Source organism: Podarcis raffonei, chromosome 13, assembly GCF_027172205.1.
Source record: "Podarcis raffonei isolate rPodRaf1 chromosome 13, rPodRaf1.pri, whole genome shotgun sequence".
Taxonomy (NCBI): Eukaryota; Metazoa; Chordata; class Lepidosauria; order Squamata; family Lacertidae; genus Podarcis; species Podarcis raffonei.
In genome coordinates this window covers 12,019,567-12,038,043 of record NC_070614.1, presented here as the reverse complement: position 1 = coordinate 12,038,043, position 18,477 = coordinate 12,019,567, and the positions used below count along the sequence as shown (strand labels likewise).

Genomic DNA, 18,477 nt, shown 5'->3' with positions numbered 1-18,477 from the left:
GGCCTCACGCAGGGCACCATATTACCAAAGCCTGCCCCCGGTGTCACACCCAAGGACCCTTGGAAAATTAAAGACAAATGAAGGTTGACATAACCTTAGCATAAAGGTAAAGGGACCCCTGACCATTAGGTCCAGTCGCAGACGACTCTGGGGTTGCGGCGCTCATCTCGCTTTATTGGCCAAGGGAGTCGGCGTACATCTTCCGGGTCATGTGGCCAGCATGACTAAGCCACTTCTGGCGAACCAGAGCAGTGCACGGAACCGCCGTTTACCTTCCCGCCGGAGCGGTACCTATTTATCTACTTGCACTTTGATGTGCTTTCGAACTGCTAGGTTGGTGGAAGCAGGGACAAAGCAACGGGAGCTCACCCCGGGATTCAAACCGCCGACCTGATTGGCAAGCCATTATTTCTCTTTCAAAAATCTAGCATGTTTATTTAAGATCATCACCCCCCATACACTTTTCTACTTCTGCCCCCCCCCCCATTTCTTTTCTGGTGCCATCACTGCACATTAATAACTGAAAAAGTAAGCATTGTTTTGAAAGTTGTCTCCAGTACCGAGAGAGACGACAACAGGTTGTGTCTAGGTGTGTTGGCATGTTCAGCTGCCATTTCTAGATTGCATTTTGCTTGTACCAAGATGCTTTTCAGCGCTGCTGCTTCTGCTGTGCTGAGCTATTTTCCCCAGGAATTACAATTTGGCTTGTAAGCTCCTTTTAGAAATGCAAAGATTTGCCCAAACCACTCCACTTACGGAAGGAGTGGCTTTGATTTCAGCTTGTTGATTTACTTTGCTGACAGTAATGGGGTCTGTTGGGTTCACTGTGTAAACAGGATGCTTTCTCAAACATCCTGCCTTTTTCAACAGAAAAAAAGGGGGGAGGCTTTCAAGAGAAAGGTTGTAGTGAATGAAAAGAAGCAAAGAGGGAAATCAAAGGATTTGGTGTGAGCGATGTATTGATCATGAGTTTTCTCCAGATTGTACACACATCAGTTGTCTCTGCAGGCCCAGAAAACATGTAATGTAACCGCAGCAATAGAAAATCAAATCCATGACCCGAAGAGTCACTTTGCCCATGGTTGCAATCCCTTGTGTTACCAATTTGTATGTATCCGAAGAAGATGTTGCGGGGGAGAACCAGTCTTTGAATTCCTGATTAGATGGTTCCAGGAAGGCAAGCAATTGAAAATGAAACCTCACATTTTATTGGAAATCTGTGACCAGTAAAATCCACTCTCTTTGTGAAGTCAAAGACCGTATTTTTCGCTCTATAAGACGCACCAGACCACAAGACGCTCCTAGTTTTTGGAGGAGGAAAACAAGAAAAAAAATATTCTGAATCTCAGAAGCCAGAACAGCAAGAGGGATCGCTGCGCAGTGAAAGCAGCAATCCCTCTTGCTGTTCTGGCTTCTGGGATAGCTGCGCAGCCTGCATTCACTCCATAAGACGCACACACATTTCCCCTTACTTTTTAGGAGGGGAAAAGTGAGTCTTATAGAGCAAAAAATATGGTAATTGTTTGGCTCAGTTATAATATCTTTCATCTTTGATATCAGGCATCTGTTTGACTAATCAGAAATATGCTTAGAGGTTAGTTCCACCTCTCTGATGATTTGGAGCTTACATTAGAAATGTGCTAGTTGGTTTGGGCCAAAATTTAGACTTGGATAGGGGAGAATTAACCTGAGGCTGTATATTCAGAAGCAAAACACTGGATAGTTGTCTGTTCAGGATTTGCTGCAGGGGTGAAAAATCCCAGACGCGCTAGGTGGCAGTACTGAGCTACTGGTTCATCACTGCCATAGTCACGAATTCCAGCAGCAATAGGAAAGCGAGGCAAATAATTCTGGTATTTGTATTATTTTGCAAAAGGCAGCATGCCTAAAACCTGGGCTAGCCCCAGATGCATACCTGCCCACCCCCACACCTCCTCAAGCAATGCAGCCGAGGAATAAAAAGTTCCATGAGATAAAAAGCCAAAGCTACACTCTGACTGAAACGTGGCACTTGCTGTGGCCTCTGCTTCTGCACTGAAGGCTAACATCAGAAGGAATTTGCCCCTCTTTTGTGTTTGTGAAGTGCCCTGGAATATTAATTGAAACGATCCCTGGAAAACTGTAATGCAGAGATGGTAATGGACTGTAATTCGCTTAGACCAATTTCATGCCTGAAAAATTATGTAGTACAACAACTGAGAAAAGAAAGCGTACCCTTAGAATGGCCATTCTTCTTCTGGCCTTTGGGCAAGGAAGAGAGGGGAGGAGTACTCTGTAGAGTTTTCTCTCTATATATTGAAGGTCATTCTGAAGGAGAGCAGCAGGAAGGACATTTTGGCAAGGAGGAGACCGCAGTGGCAGCAGCCTATTGGATCTGGTGTTGCAGGAGCTCCAGAAGGAACAGGGAATGAAAGGGGTGAGTTAAATACGGAGAAGTCATAAAACCTGGGTCTGATGCCAAGGGAAGATGATTCTACTTGACCAGTGGGGACCTGCAACAAAGCATTGCAACATATCTCCAGCCCCTAACAGGAGTGCTTCTCAGGAAGTTGGGAACTGGCACCTTGTAGCACTATTAGAAATAATAATAATAATAATAATAATAATAATAATAATAATAATAAAAAATTTTATTTATATCCCGCCCTCCCCAGCCGAAGCTGGGCTCAGGGCGGCTAACAACAATCAAAATAGTCCAACATTCTAAAATCATTTCATTATAAAATTAATTCAAATCAAATCAAATTGATGGCAACCATTGGGCTAGAGTTCTGTGAAGATTGCCAAAGGAGGGAGTCAGACTGTGCCCTGGCCAAAGGCCTGGTGGAACAGCTCTGTCTTGCAGGCCCTGCGGAAAGATGTCAGGTCCCGCAGGGCCCTAGTCTCTTGTGACAGAGCGTTCCACCAGATTGGAGCCGCGGCCGAGAAAGCCCTGGCTCTAGTTGAGGCCAGCCTAACCTCTCTGTGGCCTGGGATCTTTAGGATGTTTTTATTTGCAGACCGTAAATTTCTCTGTGGGACATACCAGGAGAGGCGGTCCCGTAGGTACGAGGGTCCTAGGCCGTATAGGGCTTTAAAGGTTAAAACCAGCACCTTAAACCTGATCCTGTACTCCACCGGCAGCCAGTGCACCTGGTATAGTACCGGATGAATATGATCTCGCAGCGAAGACCCATAAGGAGTCTCGCCGCGGCATTCTGCACCTGCTGGAGTTTCTGGGTCAGTCTCAAGGGCAGCCCCACGTAGAGTGAGTTACAATAGTCCAGTCTGGAGGTGACCGTCGCGTGGATCACAGTGGCTAGGTCAGGGCGAGAGAGATAAGGAGCCAAATTCATAGATGATATTTTTCTTTCCTTTCCCACCCTCCTAGAAACTTACCCAACAGTGTTATAAAATCCTAAAGGCCTCAAGAGTCATGCTTGAGGGGAAGGGGATAGCATGGGCTGGTGGTCGACTTACACACCACTCACAAAGAGGACCTGCACCACTTTTCAAAGGATGGTGGTACAAATTTGCATACAATTTGCATAAGCTAGTTCAAATGCATGGAGGCAAATTTATAAACCATTTCAAGTAGGTAATTTTTTTCAGAAGGCAAAACAATTAATTTCCCAGCCAAATCACGCCGAATAATTAAAAAAAACTTTAATTAATTTGCACCCCAGCCCATCAGTTCCTCTACAGTTAATTTGCTCCCAATTAATTCCCCTACCCAGATCCTGCTCCAAAATCATTTCCCTTCCAATTAACTGCCCCAGCTCATCAGTAACAGCTACCCACTTCCAATTAAGTAAATAAATAGGGTGCCTGGGTGTGCAAATCCATGGCAGGAGGTCTTACTGTGAGATGAGCTGGCCTTCCTTCGACTAAAAACTGAAATAGTTCAAAGGCAAGCCAGCTGCTCCCACGCCATGCTGCAAATTGAGTCTTCAAATGCCTTTGGAAAAAGGATGGCGCTTCCATTTCCAGGTGCATTGGATGGGAAAGAAATGGCTGCTCCTATGGGCTCAGAAGGGTAAACTTTTCTTCTATATAATCTCTCTGGAAATGGAAATTATATTGTTTCCCCAGGGGCTTCTGATGATTTTATTCATAGTGCAGCAGCTGAGCTGCCAGCATCCTGATTAATTAGCTTAAGACAAACAAACAGAAAACACCAGCCACCTCATCTTGCTCAGAACATCCCAGCAAGCGTCTGGCTCACCAGATTTTCCACCAGACATGAAAGGAAAGAGGGCATCAACCTTGACTGTGCAGGAAATGGCCATAGCTCAGTGGCAGAACATTTGTCTTGCATTTGTCAGGTTCAACCCTGCCTGAAACTCTGGCAAGCTCCTGCCAGTCAGTGTACAATTTGGAGCTACAGATGGACCACTGTGACTCAGTCTAAGGTAGCTTCCTAGGGATGTGGGACTTCTTTGCATCTATGGTAGGACTGCACCTGCACCTCTGGATTCTGACATCTGATCTTTCAAGTCATCTCAGTTATCACCGGTGAGCAACCAAACCCTGACCCAAAGCTGGCCCTGTTAACTTTAGAGAATCCCTCAAATCCTTTGTTGAACCTCAAAGATCTGATCACCCTATTGCTAGCTGTGGCATGGATGGAAGTTGCTCAGCAGTGCGAGAACCCCAGAGGTCCATCCAAAATGGGATAGATGGGAAAGGATTGGGATATAGAGTTCTCTGAGCATTTATCACAACATAGACATGTGGTGCAAGGGCAGGTTAGGAATGACTCATTTGGTACCATTTGGTTCCCCTTTATCAGTTACAAAACCAAATCAGATAATAAGATCTGGGAGCAGCTGCCAGGACCATATAATACCAGTCCTAATGGATCTACGCTGTGTCCCGGTGTGTTTCTGAGCACAATTCAGAGTGTTGGTGCTCAGCTTTAAAGCCCTAAATGGCCTCAGCCCAGTATAATAATAATAATAATAATAATAATAATAATAATAATAATAATGTTATTTATACCCCGCCCATCTGGCTGGGTTTCCCCAGCCACTCTGGGTGGCTTCCAACAGAATATTAAAATACAATAGTCTATTAAACATTAAAAGCTTCCCTAAAGAGGGCTTCCTTCAGATGTCTTCTAATAGTCTGGTAGTTGTTTTTCTCTTTGACAGCTGGTGGGAGGGTGTTCCACAGGGTGGGTGCCACTACCGAGAAGGCCCTCTGCCTGGTTCCCTGTAACTTCACTTCTTACAATGAGGGAATCGCCAGAAGGCCCTCGGCACTGGACCTCAGTATACCTGAAGGAGTGTCTCCATCCCCATTGTTGAGTCCAGACACTGAGGTCCAGCTACGAGGGCCTTCTGGCGGTTCCCTCATTGTAAGAAGTGAAGTTACAGGGAACCAGGCAGAGGGCCTTCTTGATAGTCACGCCTGCACTGTGGAACACCCTTCAGATGTCAAGCAGATGAGTAACTATATAACTTTCACAAGACATCTGAAGGCAGCCCTGTATCGGGAAGTTTTTAACATTTGATGTTTTATTACGTTTTTATATGTGTTGGAAGCCGCCCAAAGTGGCTGGGGCAACCCAGCCAGATGGGCGGGGTATAAATAATCAAATCATTGTTGTTGTTTATTGTTTGCTTGTAATAGCAGCAGCAGTTGCTGTTATCAGACCCCCCCTCCCATCTGCCCAGCTGCTTAGTCCTTGTTTTCATGGCTAGAGTCGTCATAGCTATCCATAGTTAAAAGTAGAAGTTGGCAAATGTGTCCTCTTTTTTTGCTCTTCAAAATATGGCAGCCCTAACTATGGAGGGATAATGCACTGAGTAAAAGAGATTAAAACTAATGTCTATTTCTCTTCTCTATACAGAACTTTTTGTTTCTATCTCCTGCCCCTCCACCGTTGTACTGGTTTGTTGCCTTATGAAACACCAATTAAATTATCTTGCAGAGTATTAAAACAATCTACAGCTAGCAGTTACTCAAGAAGAATCAGTAAGGGAAGAACAGGCTGCTGGTCTGCCTATCGCCTTCCCACTGGCTCAGGTAATTTATTGCAAGCACTGTTGCTTGACTCACAACAGTGCACGTATTCGTGTTTACTCCAGCTCCGGCATGTTCCCACCACTGAGTACGCATAACATTAGCCACAACCCTTTGCCTAAAACTGTGCTTTGCCTAAAACCATGCTTCATCTGAGTAGAAAACAGAAACTGCAGTTAAGCTGAAGTATGTCTGTTTCAGGCAGCCATATGTGAATTGGACAGCCTCACCTCACCCCACCCCATCTCTGGTGTGTACAGCAATGTAAGAAAGGGATTTGAAATGCAGTGAGGGGCGGGGGGGGGGGGCAGGAATCGACCTCGTCATGTCTCAAGCTACACATAGCCTGAGTCAGGAAGGGGTTATATCAGCAAATGCACCCCTCTTTTCTCTCAAAGAATAATAGTAAACACAGTCCAGTTCACCCACATCTGGAGTCCATGACCGCAGTGCTACAGAAGGAGAAGGCATGATGGAAAGGAAATTGGGTAATAAGTTTTACTGGTCAAAGCCTGTTGCTGTTGAACGGGGTCTGTTGTACCATGTCAGATGCAATGAAAAACATTTCTGGCTTCAATGAAGTAAAGGCTCTTTGACAAGCTGTTTTGCTCCCCACCCCCACCCCCCATCGCGCTTGTTTACTAGCTTATCTCAGTCAGCGCTGATGAAACTAAGTGGAGGTTACATATTTTGCCCCAGCTCCCACAATATGTACACCCAGCAGTGAAAGAATAAAATCCTTCCCTCCGTAATTTAGTACTGCCATTCTGGACCTGTCTGCTCCTGCCCTCTTTCAACACTGTTGGCAAGACACCGTGCAGAAAACAACATAAATCTTGGACTGAAAGAAAAGAGAAGTGGAGATAATATTAGAAAGGAAGGCTGAAGGAGAATTCTTTTGTGAGAATCTGCAAATGGATTTGAACTTGAACCAACAATGCTCCAGTTCCAGAGTTGATTGGTATACCAAGGTCCTAAGTAAATGTTCCAGCCAAAACTTGCCAGGGTTTATTTGAAGCTTCCCGGCTCCATAATTGCACAAGCAACATGAGATCAGAGAAGAGGGAAGGGATATAGACAGACAGGGGAAGGGCCATAGCTCAGGCTCAATCCACAGCAGTGAATACTGAGCTAGATAGATCAAGGATCTTATGCGTCCTATGTTCCTGTGGAAGAGGTTACAAGCATTGAGAATGAACAGAAAATGAAAGAGAAACTGAGTCAGAAACACAGGAAGGAAGAAAAGCAAGAGACCGAAATGAAGTGAAATGAAGGGTGGAGAGAAAAGGCCTTTTCTGGATGTTGTCTGTCTCTCTGTTTTCTTTTTCTTTAACATACAAACTATTTTTTCTATGTATGTAGAAGACACTGGAACGTGTCCAGAGGAGGGCAACCAAAATGGTCAAAGGCCTGGAAACGATGCCTTATGAGGCAGGGCTAAGGGAGCTGGGCATGTTTAGCCTGGAGAAGAGGAGGTTAAGGGGTGATATGATAGCCATGTTCAAATATATAAAAGGATGTCACATAGAGGAGGGAGAAAGGTTGTTTTCTGCTGCTCCAGAGAAGCGGACACGGAGCAATGGATCCAAACTGCAGGAAAGAAGATTCCACCTAAACATTAGGAAGAACTTCCTGACAGTAAGAGCTGTTTGACAGTGGAATTTGCTGCCAAGGAGTGTGGTGGAGTCTCCTTCTTTGGAAGTCTTTAAGCAGAGGCTTGACAACCATATGTCAGGAGTGCTCTGATGGTGTTTCCTGCTTGGCAGGGGGTTGGACTCGATGGCCCTTGTGGTCTCTTCCAACTCTATGATTCTATGATTCCTAAGTATGGAGACAAACCCCTTGATTTTTCCTGTAAGTGACCTGCACACCTGCTAATGGGTGTGGGGATGCAAAATTCACTATTAATATACAGAATCAGAAGCACACAACAAGATTTTGCAGCATATCCCCAGACACGAACAGACCCTCCAAGTGTCCCTATTTTCCTGGGACAGTCCCGGATTTACAGAACCCATCCCAGTTTCTGATTTGACCCTGGAAGGTGACGCTTTTCTTTAGGACGTCCCTATTTTCATTGGAGAAATGTTGGAGGGTATGGAATTATGCGACCTCTGAGCCAAGGAGATAAGTAACTAGACAACCTTTAGAAGACATCTGAAGGCAGCCCTGTATAGGGAAGTTTTATAATGTTTAATGTTTTATTAAATCTGAGAGAGGAGGTTTTCATATTTAGGGGAAAGGAAAAGTTGTTCCTTTTCCTTTTCTTCCACCCCTTACAGTGCGGAGAAGAGTTTCTAAGCTTCATGACACACAGGTGGTGTAGTGACAATAAAGGTTGTTGTTGTTGTTGTTGTTGTTGTTGTTGTTGTTGTTGTTGCTATCCTACTGACTCTGCTCTGCCTCACCCAGGATACTAAAAATGATTAGGGACTCATGTTAGCCAATGCCTGTCCCTGCCCACAACTCACATTCAGTATTCTATAGGGCATGAAGTTGCTGAGGACAGATGTTTTTCTGGCTGTTTGGGAAATGAGGGTAACTTGTTTTCTTTATGATTTACAAACTAACACCATTCTTTGTACAGTGGTACCTTGGGTTACATACGCTTCAGGTTACATACACTTCAGGTTACAGACTCTGCTAACCCAGAAATAGTGCTTCAGGTTAAGAACTTTGCTTCAGAATGAGAACAGAAATCGTGCTCCAGCGGTGCGGCAGCAGCAGGAGGCCCCATTAGCTAAAGTGGTGCTTCAGGTTAAGAACAGTTTCAGGTTAAGAACGGACCTCAGGAACTAATTAAGTACTTAACCCGAGGTACCACTGTATCTGGGGAGTCCCTAAGATTTGCAGAGACTGCTACCCTGTTACATTTAAGATGTGCGGATCCAGAATTGGCTTCCACAGTCACCTACCGACACACTGTAAAGACCATATTCATGGAGCACAATCTTACTTGGCTATGAGTGAACCCCAAAGATAAAGATGATGCGGAAGACAATTAAGAAGGATATTGACAAGCTGGAAGGTGTGCAGAGGAGAGCAACCAAGATGACGAAGGGTCTGGAAACCAAGTCATATGAGGAACGCTTGTGGGAGTTGCCTGGATAAGAGGAGACTGAGAGGAGATATGACAGCCACCTTCAAATATCTGAAAGGCTGTCACATAGAAGATGGAGCAGGCTTGCTTTCTCCTGCTCCAGAGGGTAGGACCCAAACCAATGCAACCAATGCAGACCAATGGCGGAGCATGAGACCCTTTATCTCAGGATTGTGGGTTCGAGCCCCACATTGGGTGAAAGTTTCCTGCATTGCAGGAGATTGGACTAGATGACCCTCAGGGTCCCTTCCAACTAGACAATTCTGTGGTTTTTGGACGTTTCTGTTTCACTGTGGAAGTGATAGTCATAGGACCACCAAAGTTGAGGTTTGGATGGGTGGAAGAATATGATGTCCTTCTATTAATATAAGGTTATGAAGGTTGAGAGCAAACATCTTTTATCATCTTTTTAAACAAATACAGCTCCTTTTCAAATAGCTCCATTGCACAAAAACTTAGTTCTCATTGCAGTTTCCCCGCACTGCACAAAATGCTTTTAGCAGCATGTTTAGAACAAACCCTGAATCTTGTTACAGCTTTATTACTATAGCTATCTACGATGGATGCCAAGTGCTAGACGGCGAGGTGTCTGCTGAGGAGCGGGGGTGAGATCTCCATCTCTTCTTGAGTGATGGGGGCAAGAATCCTTTGTTTCCTCCACGTCTCCTTCCCTGACAACCCCCAAGCAAAAGACTTGAGAGCGCAGTGCCAAAAAAGCATGCTGAACAAAGCGGTCTAAGCAAAATGTCATCTCCCAAGTTTCTTCTGCTGGGAGTCAGTCCCTGCCCCTTTTCCCCCCCGCTGCCCCCGCCCTACCCCACCGGCTCTTCCTTCCGCCCCCGGATTACCAGCCGGCAACCCGGGCGGCACCCTCCCTTGGACGGGCGCTTCAGCACCACAGCTTGCGGACAGCTCCCGCTCTCATCTGGGTCGGAAAGCGTTGCTTTGCCTTTGGCTCTGTGAAGGAGGCGAAACGGGTGGTGTGGGGGGGAGAGGAGAGGAGAGGAGGAGACCCCTCCCACGCGCCCGCACCCTCCTCCCAGGCAGCCCCAAGCCTCCCCTCCAGCACCCACGGTGCTGAGCTGTTAGAGCAGAGAGGCAGCGAGTTCTTTATGGTCCTTGCCTATTTAGCATCCCAAAGAAGAGGGATGGGAGGTGGCTGCTGGCTATTGTCAGATTAACAGCTGTTGCTGCTGACAACTCTCTTCGGGAGACATATATGGAATGGGACACTGATGACTAAGCATCATCGTCGTTTTATTTTTAAGGGAGGGGGGACCCAGTGAAACGTGGTGCCTCCCATCCCATCTCTTTCCCTTTGGCGCTCATCTTTCCCCCTTGATTCACAGCGACCCACGCCCGCCTTTGATGGAATTGCATTGGCCACAAACTAAGGGAACCTAGAGGAGGGGGCGGGAGGGCTTCCCCCTTCTCCAAGGCTTCACCAGGACAGATCCGCGTCTTCTTCTCGAACCCAAGAGAGAGAGGGGGAGAGAAATTGCGTGGACATACCAAGCCAGCTCATCTTCTTGTGCAGAGCGGAACTTTCTTTTTAGCCATTGGATGTGAACGACAATTCGACAATGCCTGTCAGGAGGGGGCACGTTGCCCCCCAGAACACCTACTTGGATACAATCATCAGGAAATTTGAAGGACAAAGTGAGTAGCGCGTCTCTGTTGCCTTCCTTTCTCTGTGTTTCCTTTGCTTGAAGGTCAGAACTAGCAAGTGCGAAGAAGCTCCATCTTTTGCCTGCCGATATTGATGTGGAATGTGGGGCAGGCAGTAACGGGGGGGGGGGGTTTGATGCCTGGGTATATTTCAGAGCATTCCTTATTCTAGTTTGGGTACTGCTGCTTAAAACTTCAGGGATATTAAGATAGCCTGCTTCCCTGGTCATTGCCCAACTCGCACCTGTGTTGTGACAGATTGTTGCAAAGGGACTGCCTCCGGTTTTTATTGTAAACCTGGAATCAATCCCACTGGTTTTAAAAGCACAGACTTTGGGTAATGTATCCGATTAAACAAAAATAACAAAAATGGCTGTTTCGTTAAAAATCTATCCCTGGGCAATTAGGCTTGTCGCCTGGCCTTTTGGTTGGTGCTGGAATGCTATTCAATAAATTTACTGGATCTTAGTTTTTTTGGGGGGGTGGGAAAAGTTGGCCATGTAACTCATGTTATCAGTATTTTCAGTATTTTCCTTTGATAATATTGCTGCTTGCTAGAAATAATCCCATAAATCAGAACTTTCCATTAAAACAACGGCACCGCTAAAGTTTTGCAGCTTGACACTACAGCAGAAAGCCCTGCCCCTTAGCCCAAACATCAGAACTGTCTAATTTCACTGAACACCACCACTATAAAGCCACAGGCAATCAGCCTGCCACTTGCGTGCATGCCTGCTTATGGCACATTTTTTGCACATTTTTATACATACACAACTCCAAACTTTTTCTATCTTTCTTTCTTTCTTTCTTTCTTTCTTTCTTTCTTTCTTTCTTTGGTATTGTGCACAATATCTGAATTTCCTGTATTCTGGCTGGATAAGTGCGTGATCAGCAGAAGGCTGCCTATATGTTGCCAGATCTTGCAGTGCATGGGCGTACAGACTAAGCCTTGGGTTTTCCTACATACGTTAGTGGACTGTAGGATGTAGCAGCATAATTCTGTGGAGACTGGCCTGAGGAAATCTGTGTCTTCTATGTTCATTTCATTTGCTGTATTGGGCCTACCACGTAAAACCCAAATCTCCTAAAGAACCTATGCTGATGTCACAATGTGGTCCAAGAGCTCAAATCCCAGCATGGTTGCCAAAAGTCTCAGGTTCCCATCTCAAAAAAAATCAGATTTGTAATAACCTAATTCACAGGGATATTGTGAGGCTAATAAAGATGCAAGCTACCAATACTGTATAAATGTTAAATGTAGTCCTATTATTTATCTGAACCACAGGGGTGTCTGCTGGCATCAGAATAAAGCCTAAGTTCAGTAGACCTATTGAAATTAATGTACTTAAGTGAGTCACATCCATTAATTTCAATGGGCTTGCTCTGAGCAGGACTAATATTGGATAAAGCCCAAAATATTTGTACACATCCTCAAGTGAAATAAATAGTGAAGTTGCCAGCTAGCGAAAGGGAGATCTTTCTTTTTTAACCTGAACACAGTTAAACATGCGGAACACATGGCTACTGGAAGCCATGAAATGCCAGGGGAAAAGGAAAGGAAAACGAATTAGATCAGCAATGGAAGCTGAATTTGTTGTTGGCTGCTTTTACGATACCCAGAAGTGTAATTTTCAGGCGCTTATCGCCAATAACTAAGGGTAGATATCATCCTGCCCAACTTGTGGCTTACAGGCTGCTTACACACCAGATGTATAAAGCAAATTTAAAGTGTATTGCTCCACACCCCAAGCCCTAAAGAGAAAAGATTCCCAGGAGCTGTTGTTTACTCTTCACAGAGCTACAGTTCCCATTATTCTTTGGGAGGGCTTAGATGTGGTTTAAATGTCATGTGTGTGCACAGCCCCAGGCACACCTGTGCTCTGTGTGTGTGTATCAGACACATTTCAAGTCAATGGGAGTTTTCATTTGTCCACTGAGGTGAATCACAGCCTTACTCTACATTCATTTTTATATAAGTTTCTAAGTTGATCAATACACATCAGTTTCCCTTAGGTGCTTTGCCTAGATGAATCCTGATGGCTTAAGAGAAAGTAGCTGCCCTTGTAAACAAATGAGAGAGTCTGAATGTTCTCTTTATGTATTGCTTATAACTCTGAGCCACTGAAGAAGATGCTTTGGGTTGAAGTGACTGGAAGTTGTTGAATAATATTATAAAGAGCTTACTGACTTGTTTGTGTGTCGAACAATGGTGCATGCGAAGCTGCACCCATCTGGTTTTGATATTGAGTTTAGAGCCATTAAATAAACTGTAAACAAAAAATATATATCTCATTTTGGAAGTTTATACACCTTTATTTGTTTTATTGGCGCTAGTCTTTATGAGTGGGCTTTTATTTTATGTGCTGGTCACCAATTTATGACCGTTAGAGGTGGAACAAGATGTTTTTGTTGCAGGATACGTAATGCCAAGGTAGTGTAGATGAAATAACTTTCTGGATAAGACAAAGGTCAGGCAGACTCTGAAATCTAATTCAGAAAAAAAGACCTCATGATTTATTTTGGTCTTTTGATATTGCCCTGTAGCTCAGAAATCCATCTAGGCTGCCCCCCTGAGAATCATCTGTTCAATGCTTCTCTTGAGGGCTCAGAGCAAATGATAGGCTTACCTTAAAGAATCTCCAGTCGAGCCATTTGCCATGAAGCAGAATCTCATAATATCCATGGAACCAAAATATATTGTTTAGTCTCTCATTAGTACCCCAGCAACCGCCACTCATATCTTCAGGGCTTTACAACCTGGTGTCTATGTGTGAAGCTGTCTTGGAGATCTTTTAAGGCAGAGCAAAGTAGTTCCCTGGGTGTGGAAGATGGGCTTCAAGGAGGAAAAGGCACCAATCCTGCAAAGTCTGTTTTGGCTTCTCTACTCTTCCATTCATGACTCAAGGGCCACATACCAGCAGTTGATATGTCTACAAGAGTGTAGATGCTACATCAGGGTCAGAGTAAGGTGTGCCTTTCAGAGGTTGTTGTACTAAAGTTCCCACCACAGAGAAGAGAGTGTTTCTATTCAGCCTTAAGATCACTGTTGTTCCATTTAATACTTGTACAGGCAACCCCCAATTTGCACACAACAGAGCCTACCCTGCCCCATTAAGCCCTGTTATGCCCCCTTTCCCTGCCACTTCCGGGTTCGTGGTTAATGCATGCACGCATGCTTGCAAATGCTTTGAATGCGCGCAAAATGGCCGTTGCCTGTACACTGTCTTTCCGCGTTACCATACTGAAGCCACCCTTTCTGGATCCCACTGTGTTGGATAATTTATAGCAAGTCTACAGCATTCGCTTTCTGAAGAGGATACCAGAACATGTGACGGCAGCTTAGTTTCAGAGTTTCTTGGACTGAACGGATTCTCTAGGCTCATTCCAGTCTAGGCCTGGCTTTAGACCCAAGACCACTTTTGCCATCCTGTTGAATGATCTGCTTCTTCTTTGGCGATCCCTCGTAGCCGAGTAAGATTGTCTTCCATGAACACGGTTTAAAAAGTGAGTCTGTAAGTGACTGTGGAGGCCAATTCTGGATCCATACATCCTTCCAGAGTGGGGACATAGGTTTCCAGGCGGGATGATCACGGTGAGGGTTTGCCAAGCGTGCTTTCCTCTTAGCACGTTTCTCCCTTGCGTCCTGAGTTCGAGCGTCTTCAAAGCTCATGACACCTTTGGCAAAGGCTGTTCTCCAATTGGAGCGCTCACAGGCCAGTGTTTCCCAGTTGTCGGTGTTTATACTACATTTTTAAAAGATTTGCCTTGAGAGAGTCTTTAAACCTCTTTTGTTGACCACCAGCATTACGCTTTCCAGTTTTAAGTTTGGAATAGAGTACTAAACTAGTGTTGGTTCTGCTGCACCTCTCTGCAGCACCCGGTACCATTAGCCATGATATCTTTCTGCATGACCTGGACAGGATGGGAGGCACTTTTTATGTTGGTCTTAGTCTTTCCTGAATAGGAATTTCCATTAGTGAGTGTTGGGGACCCCTGCTCATTTATTTGCATTTAACCTATGATGACCTGGGGATTCCATCCTCCCTACTATTTTAACGTGTGCAGGGAATTGCTGAGAGAGGTTTCCAGGGATTTAGCATGTGTTGTTATCAATATGCAGGTGACACACAGCTCTACCTCTCACTCCCATTGGATTCCAAGGACGCTGTTGATGTTTTGAATCAGTGCCTGGAGGTGGTAATGGAATAGACGAGAGCCAAGAAATTGAAGCTTGCTCCAGACATGACAGTTGCTCCTGGACAGGAAAGGGGCCAATTCAAAGGACAGGTGTCACAGTCTGCTTTGTGTAGAGCAGCACCTCCTTTGGGGGGGGGGTCATATTTGTAATCTAGGAAGAGCACTCCTGGGCCTGGGTTTGCTCCTGAATATTCAGCTGGTAGCTGTGGCGAGGGATGCTTTTGCCCAGCTAGTGTGCCCAGCTTGGCACAATGTTGTTTTTTAGTCATTTAGTCATGTCCGACTCTTCATGACCCCATGGACCAGAGCACGCCAGGCACTCCTGTCTTCCACTGCCTCCCGCAGTTTGGTCAAACTCATGCTGGTAGCTTCGACAACACTGTCCAACCATCTCGTCCTCTGTCGTCCCCTTCTCCTTGTGCCCTCCATCTTTCCCAACATCAGGGTCTTTCCCAGGGAGTCTTCTCTTCTCATGAGGTGGCCAAAGTATCGGAGCCTCAGCTTCAGGATCTGTCCTTCCAGTGAGCACTCAGGGTTGATTTCCTTAAGAATGGATAGGTTTGATCTTCTTGCAGTCCATGGGACTCTCAAGAGTCTCCTCCAGCACCATAATTTACTAACTACATAAATTCCTGGTGTCTGACCTGACCATCCAGATCAGGTTCCTGCAATATACTGTAATGCTTTGAAAAGCCTCTGGAAATTTCAGTTGGCACAGTGAGGGTCTTGATGAGTTCTTGCCTGTCAGATCATATTGCACCCATTTGGACTGGTTGCATGTTTGTGGCTGTGCCAATATTATGAAACTCCTGGCCATTTGGCTCCACTTTTTCCTTACTTTCTCTGATCTACCCAAAAAAAGTCTAGCATGCACTTGACCTGCCAGGCTGATACGTGGTTTTTAATGGCTGTTTTTACCGGTAATGCCTGTCTCTCTCTGTATCCGTTCCTAATTGTGCTGTTAATTTTTGTTTCATTTTATTGTTATAAATGTTTTGCGAGGTGCTGTGAATATGAAGGCAGGACATGATATAATGCGCCCCGCCCCAATAAATAAAGAAGCATTTAGGAGCATGCATTGCAGACGCTTTGCATTGCCTGTGGTTTCCAGTCCAGGACTTTTAATTCAATTTCTCTGTAAACAGAATTGTGCTGCCAACCTCAAAATCAACATCCCTTTCCCCCACCCCTCCACCCCTCCACACACACACACACACACACACACACACACACAGCTGCCCACTCTCTTACCCACCCTGCTTTAAGCTCTAATTCACTGAAATATTGGTAGGCAACCTAATCCGCTCCTGGTGCCTTTGCCAAGATACGTGGAGCAGAGCCCAGCTGGCTTCTTAGCAGCAATGCATTTGGATGGGCAGAGGGATAACATTCTGCAATTGCCCTTTGAGAAAGGGGACTGGCTGCAAAATGAGTGTGCTCAAGCAAGCACAGCTGTGGCCATGCCCCAAAGGGAAGAGGGGCAGGAATACCCTCCTCTCAGCCTCTGGCAGGTTGCACTTCTGGATGCTAGGCTAAGCAAACGTGGCCATAACATTTGGCTGTGCTCTGCTTCAGCACAGAGCTTTCACCTGGACTCTCTCTAAGGTCCAATTTATCTGTAAAAGTTGCTTATTGACCCAACTGCATGCGGAAACAGGTTTTGCAGGTTGTACAAGCGGTGCAAAAACCTTCTCTGGCACGGGGGGGCAGAACCTATCCAGCAATGTGCAAGATGCACACATAATCCCAAAGGAATCCCCATACTTTATTTCATTTTTCTTTTTAATTTGACATGCTCATACCTTGCCTTTTCCACAAAGTTCAAGGTGGCTTACCTAAGAGCACATCATAGCATCAGATTAAACCATCAGTCACTGAGGTAAACATCACTAAGGGCTAGTCCACACTTGTCCCGTGTCTAGAAAGCATGGATCCAAGCAGTTTTCACTTTGTCTCATGCATTATAGGCATGAGTCCAAGTGGCTTTGCCTTTGCCCCAACGCCTTCCCCTGGAAAACCTGCTCTTTGTCACTAAATCGGAACAAACAGCAATCTGCAGATAACCCAAGTGCCATTTGTTCTGATTCAATGCTAAATATTGGATTTCCCCAGGGGGAAGTGGTGGGGCAAACAGCTGTAGATAAGCCCTAAAATAGCAAGGAACAACTATATCTAAAACAGTAAAGCTTGGGGGCCACTAATGAAAAGACTCTGCGCCTAGTAGTTGACCACCATGAAGCAGAATCTGGAGAACATTCTCCTAAGCATGAGAGGGGGGAAAGTATGGGAAAAGGCAGCCTTTAAGGTCCTGTACATGACCATCTTATGCACTGGGTGCTGTTCTCCATACTCTAGAGGACATGGTAACCAAAGGGGGATATAGAGAAATTATATTATGTTGTAATACTATGCCCCTATATATAATCTTGTAAATAGATGTATAAACGTATATTCACTGAGTAATGATTCCCTCCAGTAAGTGATAACCTCTAAAAAAGTGGAGGGGGACATTTGGTCCTCCAGATTTTTCTGGATTCCATCATCACTGATGTCACAAAGCAAGCCGGTCAGTAAATAACACAGTTCCAAGCTGGAGCTAACACTTCATTACAAAACACAATCTTGGCTAAGTTTCACCTGCCCTGTAGGTCTTGCTCCATGAAATCAGTTGCCGAGACCCAAAGTCCCTGCCTCCCCACAGCCGACTATGTATTCTCCTCTTCAGAGTTTCCTGCAAGCAATCAGAGACTGCGCCTGCGTGAAGCCTGCCACTGCTCCACCTGTTTCAGCTCTCTTCTGGTTCTGGGAGAGTAGGGGATCTTGTTGCAGCAGGAGGGGGAGACACCCATGACTTTTCACCAGCCTGACTCATCTCCGCCTCTTGTCCTCTCTCTGCCTGCTCACCTGCTTCAACTTCTGCCTCTGATTCTTGACTTCTCTCTGCCCCAGACTCTCCCAGCTCACTAAGCCCTGTTGCCCCTTCAGCCTCTGACACCTCCTCTTCTCAGTCTGCTCCCTCTTCTTCCACTGACCACTCATCCTTGTCCCACCGCCAATCCCCAGGCTCTGAGCCTTCTTCCCTTGGGGGTTCCCCAGTTGGTTCCTCCCACCACTCCTCTGTCCATCCAGCCCATGACAGCTGACCATTGCCCATGCTGGAGAGCTACAGCTCCCTACTCCCTCCTCTAAAGGCTGCAACCCTAAGCATACATAGGTAAAGGTCAAGGGACCCCTGACCATTAGGTCCAGTCATGGCCGACTCTGGGGTTGCGGTGCTCATCTCGCTTTATTGGCCGAGGGAGCCGGCGTACAGCTTCCGGGTCATGTGGCCAGCATGACTAAGCCGCTTGTGGCAAACCAGAGCAGCGCACGGAAACGCCGTTTACCTTCCCACCGGAGTGGTACCTATTTATCTACTTGCACTTTGACGTGCTTTCGAACTGCTAGGTTGGCAGGAGCAGGGACCGAGCAACGGGAGCTCACCCCGTCGTGGGGATTTGAACCGC

At 45.8% G+C, this 18,477-nt stretch overlaps 1 protein-coding gene across 2 annotated transcripts in view; it reads left to right on the top strand.

Annotated features, from left to right (window-relative positions):
• The first annotated feature begins 10,131 nt into the window (after positions 1-10,131).
• KCNH6 (potassium voltage-gated channel subfamily H member 6) overlaps positions 10,132-18,477 on the top strand; it is a 128,718-nt gene continuing 120,372 nt past the window's right edge. For both annotated transcript variants that reach the window (XM_053363828.1, XM_053363827.1), the window contains exon 1: positions 10,132-10,765. In XM_053363828.1, the coding sequence (XP_053219803.1) occupies positions 10,690-10,765 (76 nt within the window). In that variant the 5' untranslated portion in view covers positions 10,132-10,689. The remainder of the gene's footprint in view (positions 10,766-18,477) is intronic.